The sequence below is a fragment of the Colossoma macropomum genome, unplaced genomic scaffold, assembly GCF_904425465.1.
Source record: "Colossoma macropomum unplaced genomic scaffold, Colossoma_macropomum, whole genome shotgun sequence".
NCBI classification, from domain to species: Eukaryota; Metazoa; Chordata; class Actinopteri; order Characiformes; family Serrasalmidae; genus Colossoma; species Colossoma macropomum.
This window is the reverse complement of record NW_023494810.1, coordinates 9788388-9812843: the sequence shown is the minus strand read 5'-3', so window position 1 is coordinate 9812843 and position 24456 is coordinate 9788388. Positions and strand designations below refer to the sequence as shown.

Below are 24456 nucleotides of genomic sequence, written 5' to 3'. Positions count from 1 at the left end.
GTTAGTAAATAAATCACTGAGGATCGAGAGGAGCGGCGGTGGGCGTGGTTTGTGAGGCTCTCAGGTTGTGTAGATAAAACTTACTGCTCCGTTAAAAGCTCGTCTAGGCTCGAGGAGCTCACGCGGACTGTTCGAGCTGGAGCTTAACTGCATATTCCTCACCAGACATGGAGGAGAAAGACGAAGATATCGGTAAGTCACAGTAATTCAGCGGTTACTGCCAAAATACACCGCTTTTATCATACGAAGCTAAAATCCTCCTCTTATCCGCTGGCTTCTTATTCGAATTTTCCGTTCCACCTTAAACGCGGCAGTTACTGCTGCACCATTTAAGGTGGAACGGTAAATTCGAATAAAAAGCTGACTTCAGCTTCGTTTTTTTCATAAAAAAAGACGTCGCCTGTCGACAGTAAAGCTGAAGTTTTAACTTACCTGGCTGACCCCGGTGAAAGAAGCTGAACTTGAACCATTTTTAGATGTTTTAGAGTAACTTAGAGGAGAGATAAGCAGCTTATGAAGGTCAATTTAATTCTCTTATTAATAGTGACTTTCTCCTCCTTTGCTGCAGTAACAGCCTCTACTCTTCTGGGAAGGCTTTACACTAGGTATTGGAACATTGCTGTGAGGATTTGATTGCATTCAGCCACAAGAGCCTTAGTGAGGTCAGGTACTGATGTTGGATGATTAGTTCTGGACACTCCAAACTCATCCTAAAGGTGTCAGAGCTCCATCACTCCAGAGAGTGACGCAGTGTCGTTGCTCCACAAACTTTACTACAACTTATCCCAGAGGTTGGTTATTCTGCCAGTGTGGTGGCAAATGTTGTCCCACAGCTTTGAAGCCATGAAAATGAGCTTAAAATAAGAACAAACCTCAGGAGGTTGATGTATGTGTGTTTTGCGTCACAAAAATCATAAATCATAATTCTTCTTTTTGAATTTTTATTTTAATGATTTTTAGTGTGTCAGCTGTGACTTCACAGATGCTGACAGATGCTGAAGTAGTGCTTTTTTTGAGAAATAATAATTTTTCAGTTTAAATTGTAAATATGCTTTAAAATGCATTGAAATTAAGTATTGTCCTATTCTAAAATTGTATACATATATCCACGGTTGTGAAATCTCTTTTTAGGTTTCTGATAACAACATGAATGCAATATTAGTCATTTTCTACATACGGTGTGACTTTGACTCTAAAGTGGCAGTAGATGGTCTTATTAGAAAAGCTTCAGTTCTAGTAATTTTGTCAGTGGTGTTAAGCTTTACTGATGATAGCTCACATTTTAAACTTGAGTGACTACATATTTTTAACATTCACTCCAGAGAACGTACTTTCATTATTCCACTTTTGCTGCTGAGTTCACTAATTGGATGGGGCATCTGGACACTTTTGGACAGTGTAATTCTCCCTTGTGCTGTAGAGGCCTTTGAACCATCCACAATATCAATTTCCGGCTGCCAAATGTGTTTGAGGGCGGGTGTATGGATTCAGAATTGTTCTGGTGATGGAGGAATGTGAAAGAGCCAGGTTTATCACAAAAAAATGAGAGATGGGAATGGAGCTAATGCAACAAGTTGGAGGTTCAGACTCTCGGATCAGAGCTCTAGATGCAAGGCCAGACTGATATCAACCCAGTTTGAGGTTCTACCGTTCACATTACCATTATCACTATTCTAAACTACTATATTATCACTATTCTAAAGATATTGCTGTCGTCAGAAAAAAAACTCATGGTAACTTTACTTTGATAGTAACTTTACTTTAAATGTAAGTCAGTGGAACCAGACTTTTTTCTAAGTAATATTGGGCTTTATGTCTTTCAGTCCATTGATAATGAAATTTACACACAATGTAAAGGACAATAGGCATTTTCAAATTATGTCAAAAACTGAAAAAATGATAAAAATGGAGATACAAGGTTTTGTCTGACAGCAGAGATATGCACATAATTTTGATTACTGGAAAAAAAACAAGTCCAGACTTCCTTACTTGTAAAGGATGGGTTAATGTCATACTGACTGTAAAGCAGCCCTTTCAAATTTTTTCCAATGCTTTTATAGATGACAATGTATCTTGTGACATTCCTGCATGGCAGATAAACACCGTAATAAGGTTATCACATGAGCATAGATAAACTGTAAGCAAAAGGCCATTACAATGGAGCATTGAGTGCGCCGACATGAACGCCATCAGCATATTAATTTGCTACTGCTCTTCCGAGGAAGCGTATGCAAGCCTATGGCCTTTTTCTTAAGATAAATATGGACTGACACACTACACAAATTACATCCATACTGTTTATGGAGAACTTGGGCTTACTCAGACTGCTTCAGGCCTTCCTCAGTCCTTTATGTAAATAATAGACTCACTGTGTTTACAAATCTGACTTTGTTCTGTACAGATATTTTATGATGAGTGGTATTTAAAACACATTCCAGATCATATGCTAGCAAACAAATAGGGCATAAATGACTGTAGGATTGGAAAGTGAGTGGAAACAGCAGGTCCAACAAACAGAAATCTTATTGACATTATACAGGGCCATGCTAAGTTCAGTAACACGGCCCTTTTGGCTGGAGCATTGTTGGCTAGCGTTGGCTTAGTTTCTTTCAGGGAACGGCCAAATTCCATTAATCTCCCTAAGGTTCTTTGGCATTGCACAACATGATTGTAGCAAGTCATTTTGCTATACTGTTTAAAGGTTTAAAAAAGCAAGATTCAGTGAATAGTAAGGTGAACTCATGATTACATCATTAATTTCGTTATTAGTTGTGTAATGAATTGCTTGTACACACAGATCTGCACTTCTGACTTTTTGATTTGATTTTCCTTGGTTTTGATGTCACACAATGTGTACAGGATTATTTGGGTTAATTTTATTATTGGACAGAATTTGCAGTTGTAATAAGGAGTGAGAAAGAATATAAAGGTACTCTATGCTGTTGTTATATAATTTCAGTTTCTCAGTGTTAAATATGCTTTTTGCTTTACTTTTTAGTAAATTAGTAGTTATTATTTTAATATTACAAGCTAGTAGGCTTGAGAGATTAATCGTTAATCGTTAATTAATAGGAAAACACACAAGACAAATACGGCCAGCTCGTATAACACTCGTATTATTATAACTTTTACTATTACCATGGTCATTATTAGTAGTAGCATTTCACAGCCTTCTATATCGCATGTCATTTTTTAAAACGTCAAAATTGTCCAACATACAAAAGAAAAAAGAACAGAGAAAGAAAGCAAGAAAGAAAGAAATGTATCAATTGCAGTACAATTCATCTTAATTTAAGAAAACATTTCCTAATTATAAGTCAAAGTAGGTTCATCTAAGCTGCTCTACATGTAACGAAACACACTGTTATGGAGTATGATGTAAGAATAATATAATACCAAAACGTATGAAAATGTGTGTGTGTGTGTGTGTGTGTGTGGACTAAAAAAGTATTATCTTCGTTTTAAATGAAAATCACAATTTAAGAGCGTTTTTCAAAAACATTATTCTAAGTTTTAAGTGGGGGAAATTGAACCTACGAACACAGAGCTTGTGACATGCCTGTAGATAAGGTAAACCAATCAGAGGCAACCAAACCTCCATGTGTTGTGACATCACAACCACAACTTATTGGTAGTCTGGCACACTGCATTCAGGGGTCAGGCCTCAAGCCAGGAAAAGTGGATATTCTGAACTTCTTGGCCAAAAAAAAAACAGGCCTGAACCTTACGCCTTATAGATAATAATCACAATTTACATTGCAGTCACAAGATTATTCAGAGAAATCACAATTAGATATGTTCCGCAAATCAGCCCTACTAGCTAGTATAGTATATAACTACCTATTGCTATGTAACTAAACCAAAGGTTTTTGAACATTTATTTTTCCAACATTTCCCTTAATTATTGTGTTAGTTCGAATGTCACTATATGTTTCTATATGTTTCTAAAAGTACCCAGGAACTTTGTCTTTGGTCTTGATCTAGACTGGCTGCACATGCCCAATACCAAGCATCACCGGGCTGGAGCAGTGGAACTGCGTTTTCTGGAGTGAATGAGCTCCATTCAGTGCCTTTGGTATGAGCTGGAGTGATTCAGAGCTGATCATCCAACATCAGTACCTGATCTTACACAGCAGTGTTCTAACATCTGGTATAAAGCTTTACCAGAAATGTAGAGCTTGTTACTACAGCAAAGGGGCCAAATTCCCTGTTAATACCCCTTATTTAGAAAGAAAGGTTGAATGAGCAGGTGTATGCTCCAGGGACTAACTTAAGTAATCTCAAAACAGACTTACTTATGTGGTTTCTGACACTGTGTCATACTGTTATCTATAAAAATGGACAAAGGTATGTCACATTGCTATTCAAAAAAGGAGTAGTAGCCATCTTAAAACCTGAATTTTGTCCATTTTGTCCTTTTTAGAAGGGGAAATTGTGTAGAATTTGTTAAAAGTACTATTAGCAACACTATGGAATTAAATTCACTTTAACTGTATCAGACATACAAGATTTACAGTTGCACTTTCTGCAGCCCTGGAGAATAGAGTGAGTGACTAAGATGAGGCCTTGCTTAATAAACAGTCCTAATATTGAGGCAAGTGAGTGTCCCTCGTGTGCTGGATCTCTCGTGTACATTTCAATTGTGTGTGCTCATGTGCTATTTCTAGAGACTGTTTAAGTTTTTGTGATGTCAGCCTGATTTTTAGAAACACCCTATGTCTGTAAAAATGGATGGTGGAAAGTGAGAAGTTGAAGGACACAGCTTTCATTATCTGATTGGATAATCTGAAATTTATTCCTGAAATATGGTGCTTTAACAGCAAGTCATGCACTGTCACTGGCTGGTAATATAATAAAGTTAATGAACACCCTGACCTGCCACTTTATTACAGTACATTTAGCTGTATCTACACACTGTCAGTTTTATCAGCTCCACTTACTATATAGGTGCACTTTGTAGTTCTACAATTACAGACTGTAGTCCATCTGTTTCTCTGCATACTTCATTACCCTGTTCTTCAATAGTCAGGACCCCCACAGGACCAGGTCAGGTATGGGTGGTGGATCGTTCTCAGCACTGCAGTAACACTGATGTGGTGGTGGTGTGTTTGTGTGTTTTGTGCTGGTATGAGTGGATCTGCTGCACAGTTTGTGTTAGTGATCCTTTAGATCTTCATCAGTGGTCACAGGGCACTGCCTACAGGACGCTGTTGGCTGGATATTTTTGGTTCTCAGTCCAGCAGTGCTGCTGCAGTTTTTAAACACCTCAGTGTCACTGCTGGACTGAGAACCAAAAATATCCAGCCAACAGCATCCTGTGGGCAGTGCCCTGTGACCACTGATGAAGATCTAGAGGATCACTAACACAAACTGTGCAGCAGCAGATGAGCTATCGTCTCTGACTTCACATCTACAAGATGGACCAGCAAGATGGGAGTGTATAAGAGAGTGGACAGTGAGTGGACACAGTGTTTAAAAACTCCAGCAGCACTGCTGTGTCTGATCCACTTGTACCAGCACAACACACACTAACACACCACCACCACCCAGATAACACATGCTCTGTGGTGCTCCTGTGGGGGTCCTGACCATTGAAGACCAGGGTAAAAAAGTATGCAGAGAAACAGATGGACTACAGTCTGTAATTGTAGAACTACAAAGTGCACCTATATAGTAAGTGGAGCAGATAAAATGGACAATGAGTGTAGATACAAGGAGGTGGACTGCAGTGGTCAGTTGTTGTACTTTAACATGGTTGTTTACTTAGATTTCAAATGACATGTCCAGCACGTGGTCCCTTTTAGATCTTAGCCTTTATCCCTGATTGTTTATGAAGGCGCTGGACCTTTTCTCTCAGTCATAGGTGCTGTTTTTGCTGTGCACGTCATTGTAGCAATATGTTAGGTACCAGGCTGTATTGAATAAGTACTTGTTCTCAGGGGTCCACGTTTATGTGTTATTTAGTCCATTGTTAAGTTGTAGTGCCACATAGTCTGCACAAATAACACTATCTGAGATGAATTGATCTCCGGGTAGTAGGTTTTCCCTTTAGAGTGGTGCACCCTAGCTATAACTCCAGTACAATTCTCCTTACACCCAGAGTATAACACTTAAAGGGGAATTCCACCGATTGTTCAAAATTTGAGCATAATTCAATTGTTAAGATGTAAACAAAGTCATTCAGAGTAGATTGATGTGGAATAGTTCATTGTAGAGGACTCAGATTTTTGTGAGAGTTGGTGATAGGAACCAGAGGTTGCCATGCCTACAACAGAAATACTGCCATTTTATTGGCTACACAAAACGTTGTTAATGGTGAAATAGTATTAAATCTAAAATGTACATAAAAACAGTGAATAAAGTGAATAAAACAATGTTTTAGTCCAAAAAGTTTATCTCAACACTATCATAAAACAATATCTCAGACATTAGGCAGTGTATTCATAAGCATTTCATGTAATAACTTTCTGTGATGTAGCTTTCAGAGGTGTTGAAAGCTTCCGACATCTGAACAATTGTGATTCTGTTTCTCTAAAATAGAGCATTTTACATCAAACCACTCTGAATGACTTTGTTCACATCTTATCCATTTAATTTTGCAGAAATTCTGAAAAATCAGTGCAATGTTTGTATTAGTGCTTTGTGTGTAGTCGTAGACAACACAGTTCCATATTGTGCAAGTGATGAGCAAGAAAGACAGGATTAATAAGAGAATTATACAAACACTAATATGCAGGGCTTTTGTTTGGGGTTCAGATTAATCTTAAACCACAAACCAACTATAGTTTGTACAGTCATATTCTCAGGTTATTGTGTGAATATGATTGTGTTCCTCCCTCTGAGAGGGAGGAAAGTAAACATTTAAATGAGCATAGAGCAATAAAATGGTCCCAGGAGAGCAATAAGATTGAGTGTGTTCTCTTCTTTTGCAGGTCTTTTCATAAGAAGGAAACTTAGAATATTGCTGCTTTAGTACACTCCTAAAAGAGATGGTTCTTCAAGGGTTCTTTAATAAAGAAAATGGTTCTATAAAGAACCATGAACACTCAGAGAACCTTTGCATTATTAAAGGGTTCTTTGCATCATGAAAGTGTTCTTCAGAATGTGTTGTAAATGGTTCTTTATAGAACTTTTTTGAAAAGGGTTCTATATAACGCCCAAAAGTGTTCTTCTATTGTTAAGATGTCAAGCTTGTAACAATCGAAGAACGCTTTTGGGTGCTGTATATATAGAGTTTTGGGTGCTGTTATATATAGAAACATCTACACCACATTATCCATCAGTTTGAAAAACCCTTTCACAATGCAAAAAACCCTCCAGTCCTGCAAAGAGTTCTTTGAGTGTTCATGGTTCTTTACAGAACTTTTTCTTTACTAAAGAACCCTTGAAGAGTTTTCTTTAAGAGTGTGCATAGAACCATTTGCATGCTTACATTTTTTTTGCATGGTGAAATGTTTCGTCAGATTGAGTAGGATGTCTGTATAGAACCATCAAAAGGGTTCTGTGATTGTTACAGCATCAGGGTTGTAAGTATAGAATGCAGATGGTTCTTTGAGCGTTCATAGGTCTATATAGAACCGTTATCAGATAACCCTTGAAATAGAGTTGGACAATATGGCAAAAAAGATAATATTGTGATTCTTTCATGATACACAATATGTCATAATATTTATTTTTTCAGACATCTGATCAGTTGGAATTGAGAAAAAGAACCAGGAGTGCTGCTTTTTCAAAAATACTATCAAAAACTGTGAATACAATGATTTTTATTCAATATTTTACATACTGTGTTGCACTAAATCCAGCTAAAATCCAGTCAGGGCTAAGTTTGTAATTTTGTCCTTTTTTATAATGAAACACAGTTGGTCAGTGTTCTACAAGTACTAAGAATATACATAATATATTCAGAAAAGCATATTGGATAGTTTATCATGATAGCCATATATGTGTGTATATATATATATATATATATATATATATATATATATATATATATATATATATATATCTTGTTTTATCTCACTCTGTGGTCCATGCAAGCCTGTAAGATTTAGTGTTGAGCTGTATGTAACGTAAAACATACAGGCATTAAAAAATCTAAATGATTTTAATGAAAAATTGCCGTAATTGCTGTAAAATTGTTATATTTATTGTGTCACATATATCCATTCAGCCATATAGCCTGCAGTTAGCATATATGAACTTTGTTTCTTCAGTATAAAAAGCAGCAGTTGAAACCCCAGGTCTGACTTTCTTTGGACCAAAAAAATATGTTGAATCCATTTTGATGCACTTTGATTTATTTATCAAATTTATCAAAATTGAGAAGAACTAATCATCACAATTAAATAATCAATATTTAAAAGGTTTGGTACATTTTTGTTCAAACTAGAGTTGGGCAATGTGACCAATCTCCATTTTTGTCATTTTTCAGTTTTTGGCATAATGTGAAAATGCCAGTTGCCCTTTACATTTTGTGTACGTGCACGCAAAAGAAATGTCTTGAAATTTCTTAGAAAAAAAGTCTAGTTCCATAGACTTACATTGAAGTAAAGTATGTTTTTTCTTTCTCCTGTAAAGTTATGATATTGTAGATACGAGGTTTTGTTTTGACAGCAGCGACATGCTTTTCTGAGAATATTGTGGACATTGTCAGTATTTTAAAACACTTCCCAGCTGCATGACTGCAAAGAGAGCCTAATTAGTGCTGGATTTGTTGCAGTACATTGTGTGAAAAGTTGAATACAAATTTTTATGTTTGTATTTTTGGTAGTTTTTTAAATGTGGCTCTACCTTGTCTTGTCCAGCTTATCAAATGTCAGAAAAACATGTCTCAAATTAGAAAAAAGCTTTGAAAACTGAAAAACATTGAACTGTTCCTTTTAGACCTTCCCCTTTTCCTGTAAAAATGTCAACATACAGCAGTGATGGATCTCCACTGCCAGTTAAGCCTAAAAAATGCCTTTATACTGTTTGCCTAGCCGCCCAGCTCTGCGTATAGTGATGTATTTTGAGTGCATTGTTTCTTTAGCCACCATGCTTAACTCTCCCCATTCTTCTGCCTTAGCTGAAATATCAATCTTAAGTATAATCTCTGGAGGAAACCCATTTGTGCTACTATTTATACACCCTTGTTAGCAGCATTGTTTGCTGAAGCTAAGGGTGAGAAATACTGTATTTATAATTTTGTATGCTGGGGCTTTAAAGGGGGCACTGGGAAAGCAACCTCATGAATAGGCGCCATGGACTGATTGCTAAGCAAGCCTTCTGTAGAAGAATGGCTTTTCATGGAAAGAAAGGACAAATAAAACTGGATTGGTTTGCCATGGAGCCAAAACAATGTAACAATTTTGTTTTTTAAATTTTATTTTTCCCTTGACCAAAGTTTAGCTTTTGCTTTTTCAGTCCTTTTTGTTTTCAAAAAGTTGTTTTTTTACTGTGTTTTTCCTCTTCAGTCTTGTCCGCTCCTCACTATCTTGCATTCCAGAAGGCTTGTTTTTCTTTACAGTGACCCTTCCTGGCCCACCCTCTTCCACTCTGGAAGCTCCTCTCATATTTTTTTTCTGTTTGTGTGGATCATATTCAACTCACATCGATGAGGATTCGGTTTGTGGTGTGTTTTGTCATATTATACAGTCATTGTGTCACTTAAGCCTTGAAAATTAAGAAAACATGCAATGATTATGTTTATGTAACATACTTTTAGATGTTCTAAATAAGACACCGTCAAGCATGAACATGTTTTTATGAAGCATTTTCAGTACTATAACAGACAATCGACCAAACAAACAGACAAACACAAAGATGCATAGTTAATTAACCTTTTCACCTCTATGAGACCACCGGTGGTTCAAAAACACACTTTGTCATATTCTTCATAACTTTCATATTTTATAAGCTACATTCAAAAGTTCGGTGTCATATGAGAGCTGTAACTGTCTTCTCTCCAGTCAAATAGATGGGTAATGTAATTTTAAACCCTTATAATAAAAGAAGCTGAACTCACAATTTTTTTGTCTACTGAAAGTCGACCCATTTTCCACAAATCTGGGCTATAAACTATAAACAGACGGCGTCTCTTCAGTGATCTGCTCTGTAAAAATTATTTTTATAAAAAATAACAAAGAGCGTCTAAGATTTGTGGCTTTCAGCAGTAAATTGTAAGCATATAGCAATATGTGTTTGATCATAAAACACATTTCCTGTTAATTTGAGGGGAACTTTTACAAAAAATAAATAAATAAATAAGATAAAAATGTACATTTATTTAATGCAGTTACTGAATAATTTGCCTTATGATTTGGTCACCATAGGCCACCATAGCAACGCAGACAACAGTCTCGCCTAACTAGTAGCTAACGAAACAGTAAAGAGAAAGATTTAAGACAAACGTCGATAATTTAGAGAGGAATAGACTTAATTGCGTTTATAATCACTTCAGCTGGTTTCCTGATACGTTTAATCTGCAATGAGAAACTGTCAAACACTAAAAAGTCACAAAGCTGAAGTCGTTTGTATTAATTAGATCTTTTTCCTTCTTACAAACAAAGTGATATTATTGAGATGGGTGGGGTCCTTCCTACATCCCCCCAAGAAGGATGCTATTCAGGGCCCCAGAGTACTGGCATCATATTAGACTCACTTTATACATGCATCTGCAGCCAGATGGGTTTTATATTATTGAAAACACCAATTCCAAACACCACATTTTCAAACTGTAATTCCAAAGTTGGTATTAATGATGTGTGTTATTGTTTGCCCCTAAAAGCAGAGGTTATCAACCCACTCCTCCCTGGCTATTCCACATGGTTGTTTCATTCCATCTCTGAATACTTGTAAGTCAGGTGATCAATAATACATTACTGATTATCTGGCTCAGGTTAACCAGCAGCTGGAGCAGTATGAAGATGTACTGTAGTAAAGGAGCTCTGAGCAGTTTGCGGCGATTACAGCTTCTTTCTCTTTTCTACAGGTGCATTTGATCCCAGCATTCCAGAGGAGGGTCCTTCAGCACCCCCTCCTGGCTGGTTGGACAGTGTATCAGGCTATGAGGACCATCTAGGAGGTGGGGAGTTTTTTTTTCTAATGATTTTTTCTATATATTATACATTCTGTACTAGAATCTTTCAATAAAGTACGTTGTTGACAAAACCTCAGCCTGGTTCTTTTGCTGTGAAGCACCAAACCTTCCTTTCTTTTTCCTTTGCTTATGTGAAATAAATTTGAAAGAAATTTTAAGGATTAAAAAGAAATATATAAACATCATTAAAGTTTCAAAACGTACCATTCAGCCCTCAATCAATACAGTCCATAACTGCAAATTGAGCTTCAAAAACAATTTTGAATTAATCGTTTCTATTCAGCCAACATGACGACCCCTGGTTTCTGTCAAAATCTGAGTCTGTAAATTTCTCTACAGTAATCCATTTCATATCAAACCACTTAATCGCTTTGTTTATATCTAAATGATTGAATTGTGCAGAATTTTCCCCTTTAAAGCACAGCAAATAAAACGGACTGTAATTGTCAGGGAAAAAGAGAGGTGGGAAAATGTTTTTTTTTTTTTTAAGTGGGTGGGACAGTAACAAAAATCGGTTCTAGGTTTTATTAAATCACCAACAATTTCAAATACCTACACTACAGAACATGGTAAGTTAACTTCACTTAAATTAACTATGTGAACAAAAATAAGTCAATAAATATAATAATAATATCATGATTTACGTGTAGTGGGCAGTATGGGCAAAAATTTATATCACGGTATAATTAGGGGTACTGACAGTTTCAGTATGTATCACAGTATAGTTTATTTATGTATATTTTTTCAAATAAAACCATTCTGGATGCTTAAGTAAACCTCTAGATTATCAGTGGTGTATTATTCTGGATGCTTTACTTTTAATAAGAATTTTAAGAAGAAATTTAACAACTGAAGTTAATCTAAAATATTTCTATTGGGTGAAATAGTAAAAATAGAAATGAACAACAGTGTCTTCCATGGATATTTGTATTGTAGTTTCAGTCACAGTTTCAAATCATTACACCCCTAATAAGTGGACATTAAAGGAAAAAATAAAATACAGGAAAAATGTAGGATGTAGGCCTTTTAAAGCAAGTGTTGTCCAAAAATCAGATTTTCATATTTTCCTCCTATTCCAAGTATAGTAGACCAGCTATGTTTGGTGTCTGACGTTTACTTCTTTAGGTTTGCACAGGAGGTTTGAGGCTAATGTGGCTTATGAGTAATGGTTGTACAACATGCTGTTACTGATAAAATTGGAGAAAAGTACAGATAATAGTCAGGCTTCAAGGTGGCTGCTGCTACTGTTTTAGCTATGCAATATATGCTGTATTTTATAGATAAAAATCTAAAATGTAATGCAGTGTCAGAAGCCACATAAGACAGTATTTGAGATCACTTAAAATCCCATACAATTTGAGACAAATGAGCAGTGATTTAGCCATGGTTGTTTAAGTTTGCATTACTTGTTAGCTTCCTACAGTGCAAAACCAAAGAAGCAAACTATAGACATACAACATACAAACATATTTTGACTGATCATCAACACCAGCTAAGGGTGTAACAGGACAGAAACAGTCAGACGTTCGCTGTGAAATCCACAGATGAAGCTTTAATAATAAAACGACTGGCAAAAATCATGCATGCGTGGGTCAAATCCAAAACAGCAAAAAGGCAAAAGAGGGCAAACATAACCAGAAGGGCAAAGACAAAGGGCAACGATCAAAAAAACAGAAAAGAGTCCAATACACAACAAGGGCAACCAAAAACACAAAGGAGAACCGCTCAGTAGTTCTACAAGAGAAGCAATACCTCGCAGCTATACTAAGCTAAAGCCCGGGCTTAAATACTGAACTAAAGGAGTCGTATGACAAGTCACACAGGTGATTCAGATCAATAGAATGATTGGTTGAGCGATAAGGTTGAGGACTTAAAGATCTCCCAGGGGATTCTGGGAAATGGAGTCCCCATGCGAGTTAAGGCCAGACGATTGCATGACAGAGAGAAAACTGCAATTTTGATTTTTGGCTGAACCATCGCTTTTTACCATTAACTGTAGCACTGTTGCAATAAGCATACTTATCAGACTCATTCATTATTCTTAATTTCATTGACTTAATAATGGTTGAGACAGAATTGTTACCTACACTACAGACCTATTCAGTATGTTGCAAGCTTTTGATTGTAAACGTAAGCAAAAGAGTAAATAAAGATGCCTACAACATTAAGACAGTTCTACAAAGAAAGGAAGAGAAAAGAGAACTGTATTACAGTTTTACAGAGTTTTACAGTTTTACTGAATTACAGTATTAAAGAGTTTTTACCCTTCTTGCTTGACCAACAGATTGCACAGATCAGATCTGCCCTCCTCCTCCTGACTTTGTCCCCCATCCTGAAAATGACAGGAATGCGTCCGTCCCTAAAGTGATGTACTACTTAATTTTATACACATCATATACAGTGAAATTGATTACACAGTTTACGTTCTAATGACGCAGTGTACCATTTGCAGTGTGTCATGTATTACAAAGCTCTGTCTATATTGTTATTGGTCCTGCAGGGTGCCTCAGGTGTCTGAAGATGTGGCCAGGGAGGCTTTGCTCAAGTTTGTGGGGAAAAAGTGGACATACAGCAGCAAGCCAGCTCAAAACCTGGTCTTCAAGGATCTGAAGCCATTTACAGTATATCGTGTAAATCTTCTCCCTCCATGTTTTGTCTTATTAAATGTACAATGATGTTGTTATGCTGTTTTGCCTTGGCCAGATACGGTGCACTAGGGTGGATGATAATATTTATTGTGACCATATATTGGATATCATCAATATTTCTAGAACGCTGACTGAAGCATGATTCATTACAAGCGGTGCAGAATTAGTCATGGTTAAGTTGATTTAGTGTAAAGCGATTGAGAAGCTAAATGCTGTGACGTATCATGTATTGTGAAGTTTTCTTGAAATATCGTGATTTTTTTTGTCATATCTTCCACCACTTCGGTGCAGAAAACAGAGTTTTCCCTTCTTGTTTTAGTATCGCTTGGAAACCTTTACTGAGTCCAGATCAAGTGCCTGGGAGTGTGAGACATACACCGGTATGTATAGCACTGAAACAGTGTACAAACACAGAAAGTTGCTGTTTTATTCTTAGCGCCGTAACTAAATTACCCAGCAAAAAACTATGACACCTCTTCTTTTTGAATTTTAAATTTAGTAGTTTTAGTCATATTTTGCATGAAAAACAGCTTGTCACAGCAGTGACTTCACAGATGCTGAAGTATTGGTTTTATGTGAATTGTGAGGCCTATTTGTCAGTTTAAATTGTAACAATACATTGTAATTAGTGTCTCTACTCAATCTTAGCTAAATGGATTCTAAATAGTACTGAAAAAAGGTTCTTTTACTCTTTGGTGCTTTATAGAACCTTTTTTTAAAACGGTCCTTTGAAAACTGGTTTACTGGCATAGAAAAGAAACGTTTGACCATGCAAAAGACATTTTGTGCATGAAATTGGTATTTTGAGTGTTCATGGTTCTATGTAGAACAGCTCCCTTTACTAAAGGGAGTAACACCGGCCGGACACTGCTGGATGATTGTCTGTAGAGCTCTCCGTCTACCCGCTTCAGACCAGTTGCCCACACCCCAGTCACCGCCACCTGCCTTGGACTGGCTGCCCACTCTACACTGAAGTGGACTCCTAACTATTACTACTACTACGATTAATATTAGTAGTATAATAATTTTGTAGGTAGTTTGACCAAAGGAGGATGGGTCCCCCCTTGTGAGCCTCCCAAGGTTCCTCCCAAGGTTTCTTCCCCAGCTCTGAGGGAGTTTTTCCTTGCCACTGTTGCCACAGGCTTGCTCACCTGGAGGATTTACTTTTCATGTTGAAACTTTGTCCTAAATGGATTTCTGTGAAGCTGCTTTGTGACAACATCAGTTGTAAAAAGCGCTATACAAATAAATTTGACTTGACTTGACTTGACTAAAGAGCGAGAGAAATGAGAGAAATTTTTTAAATGTGTATGTTAAAAATAGGTTGTATAAAAATAACTTTTTTGTAACAGATTTTTTGTCAGTGTTGTTTTAGAAACATTAAATGTCATTTAAAAAGTAGCAGGCAGTTTTTTTAATTACTTCATGTAGGAATATCTCAAAAGAAGTTCATGGTTAGTGAAATCACTGTTTTTCTGATAAATGACTGATCAATTGGCTAAAATACAGACAGCATCAAGTGTTGCAAAATAAAGGTCAGTAGTGTTACTCTTGAAACATTAAGTGAATTTGAGTAAAGAAAAAAAGCAAGAATGCAATATTTGTAATTTTCTACATACTGTGTGACTTTGAATAAAAATGAGTTAAAATGGACTATAGTTTAGAAAAGCTCAGATTATTTAAACGATAGCCCATTTTATTGTCAGTGTAGTGAATTTGTCAGTGGTGTTACAACTACAGATGTTGTTCAGTGTAACAGGCGAATTAGCTTATTCTTACATTGTACTCCATTTGACACTGTAATGGTAAATTGACCCAAATGTGATGAAAATCTAGTGGAAGTCAGCACAATTTCACTGCTAATAAGGCCCTACCAGCTTTACTTATACTTACCTTAAAGTTTGTGGGTAGTCCTCTAAAAGTGCAAATCAGTAACTGGACCATGGCTACCTAAAGACCTTCTCTGAAGTAAACAGTAGAGCATTTAAACTTCCACCAAGCAGTATGTGTGCCTTTTATTAGATACAGACTTCAATGTTGGTCAACAAAAACATATTGTTATAATTTTATATTAAGTATATCTGACTTCTAGCTTATTGAAACAATTGGATTCTAAATATTCAATTCATGCCACTTTTGTGTTTAGAAGTAGAAGAGATATTTTATGATTTTTATTTGACGAAAAGTATGCACATTTTTTTGTGATAAGAGCAAGCATCGATAACTAAAAGTCTCAAATGCAGAATTCAGATTGTAATTTGAATACAACTGTAATTATTTTGGAAATGCATTTAAATAGCTTTGTAAATCGACAGTAATAACCCTAGACTTCTAAGACTTAAACCAGCACTGAATTAATGCCAATAAATGACTGCACTGTTGGTATAGCAGAATATAAAAGATCACAGTTGATCACATAAAGAAGAGGAACTGAAACTAAAAAAGGAAAACATGACTTCAAAACTCAAATGTGCCTCAATGATGAAGGTCATCATTTCATTTATTTAAACTTGACAAGTTTACTTTGGTCTCTCATCAGGGCAGTTTGTAGACGGACCCCAGTATGGCATGATCCCCCAACCGTGGCAAGTGGAAGTACAGTATCCACCCAAATTCACTGACACGGTTCAGAAAGTGCGTGTGCCTCACACCTCATCTGTAAAGGTAATACCTTTATGAATAAAGACGTAATAGTATTATTTCTTATTTCATCTTTTCTTAACCAGTCTGTACACTGTGAAAGGTTAGATAAACAAATAATGTTGTAGCAGTGTTTTAATTTTCTCCAAGTGCATGTCTTTTAAGAAAGACTGGATGTGCTCTGAAGACTCCTCTCAGCTTCAAATCAAATAGCCTGTCCTTTATTACTCATATAGGATATCCATATAGCTATTGGTGTTTCCATTACATTGTCCACATCTTGTAGTCCTTGTCAACTTTTCAGGGCATGTAGTCTGTCCGGCAGTCTCTTAATTGATACAGTCAAACATGTTGTTTTGCTGTAAAACATATGCAACAACTACTGCTCCTCCAGGTAGAATTGGTATATTGTTGGACAAAACATTTCATCTTTTTTACAGAATTTGAAAACATCAGATGCCCTTTACACTGTGGTAGAATTTCACGATGATTAGACAAATAGAAATGAACCAAAATTATTCAGGAAAAAATCTTGTTGCATTATCTTCCATTTAAAATTGAGAAGGTTTTTTCTTCTCTTATAAAGTTACTGTTTTGAAGATACAAGATTTTGTCCTGACAGTGACAATATGCTAGCTGGGTTTCACTCTGTTTTTTCTTGCTCTCTTTTTGCTTGTCTGTGATTCTTGGTGCTGTCTAAGCCTTGTTACCAGTGTCGTGGAAAGGGACGAGTACGTTGTACTCACTGCCACGGCAGAGGACGAGTGAGTATACAAAGTAATACTGTTTTACTCTTTGCTTATTGTCCCTCATTGGATCCAGCTAACATCTAGAGTATATGGTAAAATCAACAGTGTCGTTCAGTGGTGAGGTAGTTATTAAAGAAGTACTCCAGCGTTTTTCTGTATAGTATATATACTAAATCCATGAGTGCTTCTTCAAGCCCTTAAATGGTCAGGGCCCAAGGGCAGACCCAAAGTTTTATTACACACTTCTATAACTAAGAATAGCTTAGCCTTCGTTTGCGTTGAAGTCCCTGTAGTTACTGAATAATACACCTTAGTATGTAATAAGCCTGGGATTTTAAGAGGTTAAGAAATATAATCTGGCAAATTACATGACTAAAATTGTAATCTTTTAGATGCAGTGCATTTCTTGTCATGGTTCTGGTCATGGTCGCAACAGAAGATGTGCTGGCTGTCATGGAGGAGGAAGAAGAGTGTACGTAACTACCAACACTAATAAGAAAGCATATATTGCAACATAATGATGAATAATGAATGTTCAGTACAGTCTCACTAATCCACATTAATGCAGAGAGACCAGTAATTTAGCATTGGTATCCCTCTACATGCAGATGTACATGGTGTCATGGTAGCGGCCATAGGACTTGCCGCAAATGTAATGGGCATAAAAAGCTCTTGCATTTCATTCAGCTCACAGTGACATGGTAAGTGTTCTGTCTAAATACTTTTTTGATTTAGAATTAGTATAACATAATGCTTAAGTTTTGATTATTTAAATTACACAAGCATTCCAGATATTTGTTTAACCCTTAAAAGTCTAGAGTTAGTATTGTCATTTTACTATACATAAATTTTGCTTTATGCAGTTATTGTAAGTATTAAAGTAATTTGATTGTAATTGCATAATTACAGAATTAATTGCATAGTGAATTAACCACCAATTTACATTCTGTTACTGACAGGTCCAATGTCAGAACATGACAAATAATGGGAAAAAAAATAAGGGATGTTTTTTCTGTGTCTGTGCACAGAATAACTTTTGATCAAAACATAATAAAGTATCTCCTCTTCTAGTTACAAGCACAAATGTGAGACTGATTGAAAGTTAATTTTCTACAGAATTGCTTCAGATGTTTCAACAAGCTATGAGTGATGAGTGAAATAATTCATATAAAATGACAACATGCTTTTGTTATCAGCCTTGATGGCTGTGACAAAGGGTTAGATGACTTATTTTCAAAAGACACACTGATGCTTTGGCTTTATCGTTAGATTTGTATAGACCAGGCGTGTTAAACTGGGGACCTTGCTAATTAGCTGATGATCTGAATCAGGTGTGTTTAATGAGACAGCATGCAGAAGTCGGCAGTGTTTTGACCCCTTAGGACTGGAGCCTGAAACGTGGTATAGACAGTGGTATTTTACTATATGATAATAGATTTGTATATACATATGTATTGTATTACGTCATATTGTGTTTCTTAGGAAGAACCAAGTGTATGAGTTTGTACCCGACCGGCAGCCTGAGTTCCCCATGAAGAAGTTTGAGAAAGTGTCTGGGGAAGCGTTCTTCATAGATGAAAGTCTCCTGGTATTCATTCATTCTGTCTATTTATTCTTCACATATGTTTATTATTGGCCATGGCCAGGACCCACTGGCAGGTCCAAAGTTTTACTACTTTTGCACACTTACATAAGCTAAGAATAACTCAGAAAGTTTGCATTGCAATCCATGCAGTTACTGAGTAGTAAGCCTTAGTAATGAATAAACCTGAGACTTTAAGGCAGGGTTTGGCAACTTGCGGCTCTTTTACTGCCGTGTTGTGGCTCCATAGCAGAATTAGATTTTTAAGTAAATGTAGAACGATCAGCAGAGCTTTATTTACTGCAAAGGAGGATTATTTTAACACAGTTTTAACAGTAAACAACCTTAAACGCTGGAGTTAATGTATAACTGCTAATTCACCGACCTTTAACCCTGAAGGTTGGCGCGCAGACTGCCGGTCACCATAGCAACACAGACAACAGTTTCGCCTAGCTAGTAGCTAACAAAATGGCAAAGAGAGAGATTTAAGATGAGCATCGATAATTTGGAGACGAAAAGACTTATTTGTGTTTATCACTCCAGCTGGTTTCCTGATACGTTTAATCTGCAGTGAGAAACTGTCAAACACTAAAAAGTCACAAAGCTGAAGTCAGCTTCTCCTGTTCCACCTTAAATGGCGCAGCAGTTACATTCTGGCGCCTCAGCCACCATTTAAGATAGAAAAAAATTGAACAAGAAGTTGGCAAATGAGAAAGCTGACTTCAGCCTCATAAGGAGTCGAACATTGAGAGACATTTTACAAGAAACTATTCTACTTTTGCGGAATAGTGGCTATAGCTGAGCTAAAGCTTAAAGCAAATAAGCCTGAGTTTTCGTTTATAATATGTTTTTTAGCCTATAATAGCACGCTATCACATACTGAGACATATTTACAGCCAAGATGGTAAAATGGACATAAAATGTTGTGGCTCCGAAGATTTAACATTTGGGTTGCCAGTTGGTGGAATCTAGAATCTGTGGAAGGCATGTAAAGCACAAAGTGATAGTTTAGCAAAAAATCTAATCTATACTGTTTTCCTCCTAACCCCAAATGTAGTCAATTGGCCAAGGCAGGTTTGAAGTGCACTTCTTTAGTTTTACTTTGGAGCTAAGAGGCTAACATAGCCTTGAAGTAATGGAATCTGTTATCTATAAAACTGGTACAAAACATCACATAGTAGCAGAAGATATTTATTAATTTATTTAGTTATTTATATGATTATACATATGTATATGTATATATCGCTGTTGTCAGAAGAAAACCTCATATCTCCAAAATGATAACTGCTTAACTTTTAATTTAAGTCAATGGAACCACGTTTTTTTCCAAGTCATTTTGGGTCATTTCTTTTGGTCCACTTATCATGGAATTTACACACAATGTAAAGGACAACAGGCTTTTTCAAATAATATCAAAAACTGAAAAACGACAAAAAATGTATATATTATATATATATATATATATATATATTATATGTGTATGTGAATTGTCATTATCTACAGTCAACATATACAGTTGGTCAGTTGGTCAGGACTGATGTGGTAGTATTAAAAGCAGAGCTGTGCTTGCAGGTCTATCCAGTAGATGGCTTCCCTGTCCAAGAGATTTGCAATGCCTCTAAAGAAGCGACCCAGGAGCATCTGCTCAAGTATTCCGCCTCCAGTCGCATCTTACAACAGGTGAAACTCCCACAGTAAAGCAGTAAGCTGTTGGCTGTGCATTACAGTGATTTTACCACAGTTAAGGAAGGTCATGATCTTATGTTACCATGGCTGTGCAAAAATTATGGCCTCAAGTAGTTTCTTTTTTTCAAAAATTGACAACAGTGTGAAATAATAAAATGCACCAGGTGCATAGAATATTTTATAATGGCTTTAAAACTGACTCAACCTTAGCTACACACTTAAAAAGATGGTTCTTCGAAGATTCTTCAGTAAGGCAATAGTTCTATTTAAAGGCTATATAGTTCTGTATGGAAACATTTTATACTTAGATGGTTCTTTGCATGGTAAAAGTGTTCTTCAGATTGGTGGAGAATGTGTTTTATATGGTTCTTTTTGAAAAAGGTTCTATATAGCACCAAAAAGGGTTCTGCTGCTGTTATAATGCCACAATTAAAACAATAGAAGAAACCCTTTTTGTGCTATATAGAACCATTTTCAAAGATTCTATATACAACCATATAAAACTCATTCTCTGTCAATCCGAAGAATCATTTCATGATACAAACAACAGGTTTAAGCATGCAAACGGTTCTTTGAGTGTTCATGGTTCTATATATCTCATATATATAACTGTCAAAAAAATATTTTAAAGAGCATAGAACTCATGATTCCAAATAGAACCATTGCCTTTACTATAGAACCCTTGAAGAATCATCTTTTTGTGTGTATACCTTCTATGCAAACATGCAGAAGTTAAAAAATGACTAAGATTTTGAAAAAATACATGCCTGATTCTTGATGATTGGGGAGGTTGCAAAGGCTATTGTCTCCACAAGAGGGCAGCAACAGCAGGCTTGTTTAAATTAGAACTAGAGATTTCTCTCACTAATTACAACTATTCGTGAGTTCATGTCTCTCTCTCTCTCTCTCTCTCTCTCTCTCTCTCTCTCTCTCTCTCTTTCTTTCTCCACAGCGACAGACAATCGAGCTGGTTCCTCTTACTCATGCCTTTTACTCCTACAATGGGAAAGACTATGACTATTTTGTCTATGGGACTGAAAATAAGGTTTACACCACTAAATATCCGACTTCCTGCTCTATACTGTAACATTCACATTATATCTATGTTGGACAGGAATTCCACCAAGTATGATCAAAACATTAACATGTAAACATAATGCCTCTAAATGCTGAAGCACAGAAAGTTATAAAATGGTTATGAATACTTAAAACATTTTTAAAATCCATTTTTTGGTGGAAAACAGCTGGGATAGGCTCCAGCACCCCACCGCGACCCAGAAGGATAAGCGGTTTAGATGATGGATGGATGGATTTTTGGTGGAAAGGTACATGTAGGGCTTTGTACGGCAAAAACATCCCCTAGAAACATGTTTTTTCAGCTTTACTATTACTTTTCCATCATTAACGTTACATATAAAAATGCGAGTAGGCTCACTGTTTTAATTAGTCAATAAAATGGCTTTATTTGTGTTGGAGACATCATGATTCTGGTTCCGGTTACTATCACTGTCACTGTAGGGGGGGGTGAAATGGGGTAAATTTGATGCTTTTTGGTTAATTTTTGGCCATTCTGTTATAATGTGATGTTATTCATACTGTATTTTATATAAACAGATTTTATAGAGGACTGTAACACTGTGTATCACAGGGGCTATAATAATAAACCAGAATAGATTTATAAAACCAATAAACTCTCATTAACTGCATCACAGTATTACAGCTATGTCATACAGTTTTTTTTTTCTTTGCCAGTTTTATTTTGTTCTTGCCAATTGTGTATGTATTGATGCTGTTTGGGATTTATTTTGGGGTGTGTGTGTGTGTGTGTGTGTGTGTGTGTGTATGTTTGTATAATTTATATACTCTGTATCTGGTATATACAGATATTTGTATATTTAACAAATATGTATTCTCTTATTTCTGTATTATTTTCTCTTATATGCATTTAAATAAGAATTGCATTCTATCTTTGAATATATAATACAAATTAATATAATTAAAATAATGATTTTATCGATTTTTTGGGATGTGGCATCTTATCATTTTAAGGAGATGTTCCCGTAGACCAAAAGCCTTGAAGTTTTTTCAGTCTTCATTGAATTTTTTTACTGTTCGATGTTATCTCCCACGTCTCCTTGTTCCGTTGCGTGAATGTGTCTTATTACAGTGATTTCAGTGATGCCTGTAAGGGACAAGCTGAGACCAAAGTCCCTGCCAGGGAGCCACAGGACTGGAATGAATGCAAAATAAAATGCAAGAATTTGTGAAGTTGGCTTGTTGTCCGCTGTGATTATGGCAGTGGAGAATTTATTTTATTCCCTGGAGTCAAATGCCTACATATGCTTATTTGTGAAGGGAAAAATTTCTGAAAACTGCAAACTTTGATGTGCGTCACATTTATTCTGCAATGCAATTATATATTTTTGTGTGGTTGACACCAAATGACACACAGTCACGTCTCTGCTCATCAAGCATATATTAAAGCCCTTAGAGCTTAGTCAAGTACTCTGCTCATCCAGTGTTTCTTATGAAATCAAGGGTATTAATGGGCTGTTTGTCTTCCTTTTGCTGCAGTAACAGCCTCTATTCTTCTGGAGAATTCTTTCTAGATGTTGGAACACTGCTGTGAGGATTTGATTGCATTCAGCCATGATAGCATTAGTGAGGTCAGAAGCTGATGTTGGATGTTTAGTTCTGGATCACTAATGCCACTCCAACTCATCCCAAAGGTATTGGATGGATTGGATCACTCCCCACTTCAGAGAACACAGTTCCACTGCTCCACAGCCCAGTGCTGGGGGACTTTATACCCCTTTAACTGATGCGTAACATTGGCCATGGTGACTTTAGGCTCATGTGTGGCTGCTCCAGAGCTTACCACTCTACTAGCAATGCTTTTCTATGGAGATTATACTAGCTTTGTGCATGCGATTGATCATCTATGTTAGGAATGGGTGCACATAAAGTAGCTCTACAAGAATAGCTGACTGGATGTCTCTGGATATATAGAGTCAGAGCAGGGAAAGCAATAAAGTGTGCAGGGCATATGGAACGATTGAGAACCACCAAGTTGTTACAGAGGTGGTAGTAACAGTGGTGCTATGTTTATTTCAACCAGATGCTCAGTTCGTCATTCATTACCTCCCTCTTTGATTAAATTTCTAAATTTCTGCATAATTAAATAATTGAGATGTAAACAGAGTAATTCAGTGTGGTTTAATGTGAAATCCTCCTTTATAGAGAAACCTGCTGAGTCAGAATTAAGAATTGTTCACAGTGGTGTTAATGGGAACCAGACGTCTGAAGAGAATGTCTCTAAAAGACAGCTCACAGAAAGATATTATATGAAAAGGTTAGACACGGACGTGTACATGAGGGGTCTTGTGAGGCAATATAGTACCCAAAGAAAACTCAGATTTACTATTTTACCAATATCAACATTACATATAAAACCTCATTTGACATCTGTAGGTTCACTTGTGGTTTGGATGGTAAATAAATAGGATATATTTGTGTTGTAGACATGGCAGCACCTGGTTCCTATCACCACCACTGTAAAGAAGCCTGAGTCAGAAAGTCGCTCTACAAATGAACCCTGAACCACTCTGAATGACTTTGTTTAAATCTCAAATATTAATTACTATAGATTTTTTTTAAATCAGTGAATTTCCCCTTTAAGCTAAAATAAAGCCAAGCAGCCAGGGTACGTGTGCTTTATCTTGTATCTCATTGAGGACTCAGAACACTAACAGGAACAAAGCTGTTGGTCATTATTACACCTGCAGTAAACAGTTTGTGAATCTGCGTCAGTGCTTAAGTGGGCGGATATGTCAGTCAAGACGCGGGAAATAGAATGAAAAAACGGCAACAGCCCCCTGAAGCTCCGGCATTATTTGTTTTGCACCTGTAGTCAGACAAAGTTCCACCCGTATTTGGAGACATTCCACTTATTTTCCGACAACACCCGACTTCTGCTCGGCAGGCTGTCGGTATGAATGAACACCTAGCCAATCCTAGCGAGGCTGGCGGGATACTACTAGCCAATCCTGTCGCCGGAGGGCGGGGCTTGTC

At 36.6% G+C, this 24456-nt stretch overlaps 1 protein-coding gene across 4 annotated transcripts; it reads left to right on the top strand.

Moving 5' to 3' along the window:
* ssuh2.1 (ssu-2 homolog, tandem duplicate 1) lies at positions 1 to 22657 on the top strand. Of its 4 annotated transcripts, none has more exons than XM_036559560.1 (14): positions 1 to 192; positions 9509 to 9613; positions 10772 to 10835; positions 10973 to 11065; positions 13365 to 13449; positions 13581 to 13710; positions 14048 to 14108; positions 16268 to 16392; positions 17070 to 17132; positions 17510 to 17589; positions 17726 to 17818; positions 18600 to 18705; positions 20272 to 20379; positions 21338 to 22657. In XM_036559560.1, the coding sequence occupies exons 2-14, from the start codon at positions 9596 to 9598 to the stop codon at positions 21470 to 21472; spliced, it is 1161 nt and encodes a 386-aa protein (XP_036415453.1). In that variant the 5' UTR covers positions 1 to 192; positions 9509 to 9595; the 3' UTR covers positions 21473 to 22657. The 4 variants fall into 4 exon arrangements, with proteins under 4 accessions (XP_036415453.1, XP_036415452.1, XP_036415454.1 ...); XM_036559559.1 differs by having other exon boundaries at positions 10769 to 10835; XM_036559561.1 differs by lacking the exons at positions 9509 to 9613; positions 10772 to 10835 and having other exon boundaries at positions 3 to 192.
* The last annotated feature ends 1799 nt before the right edge of the window (positions 22658 to 24456 follow it).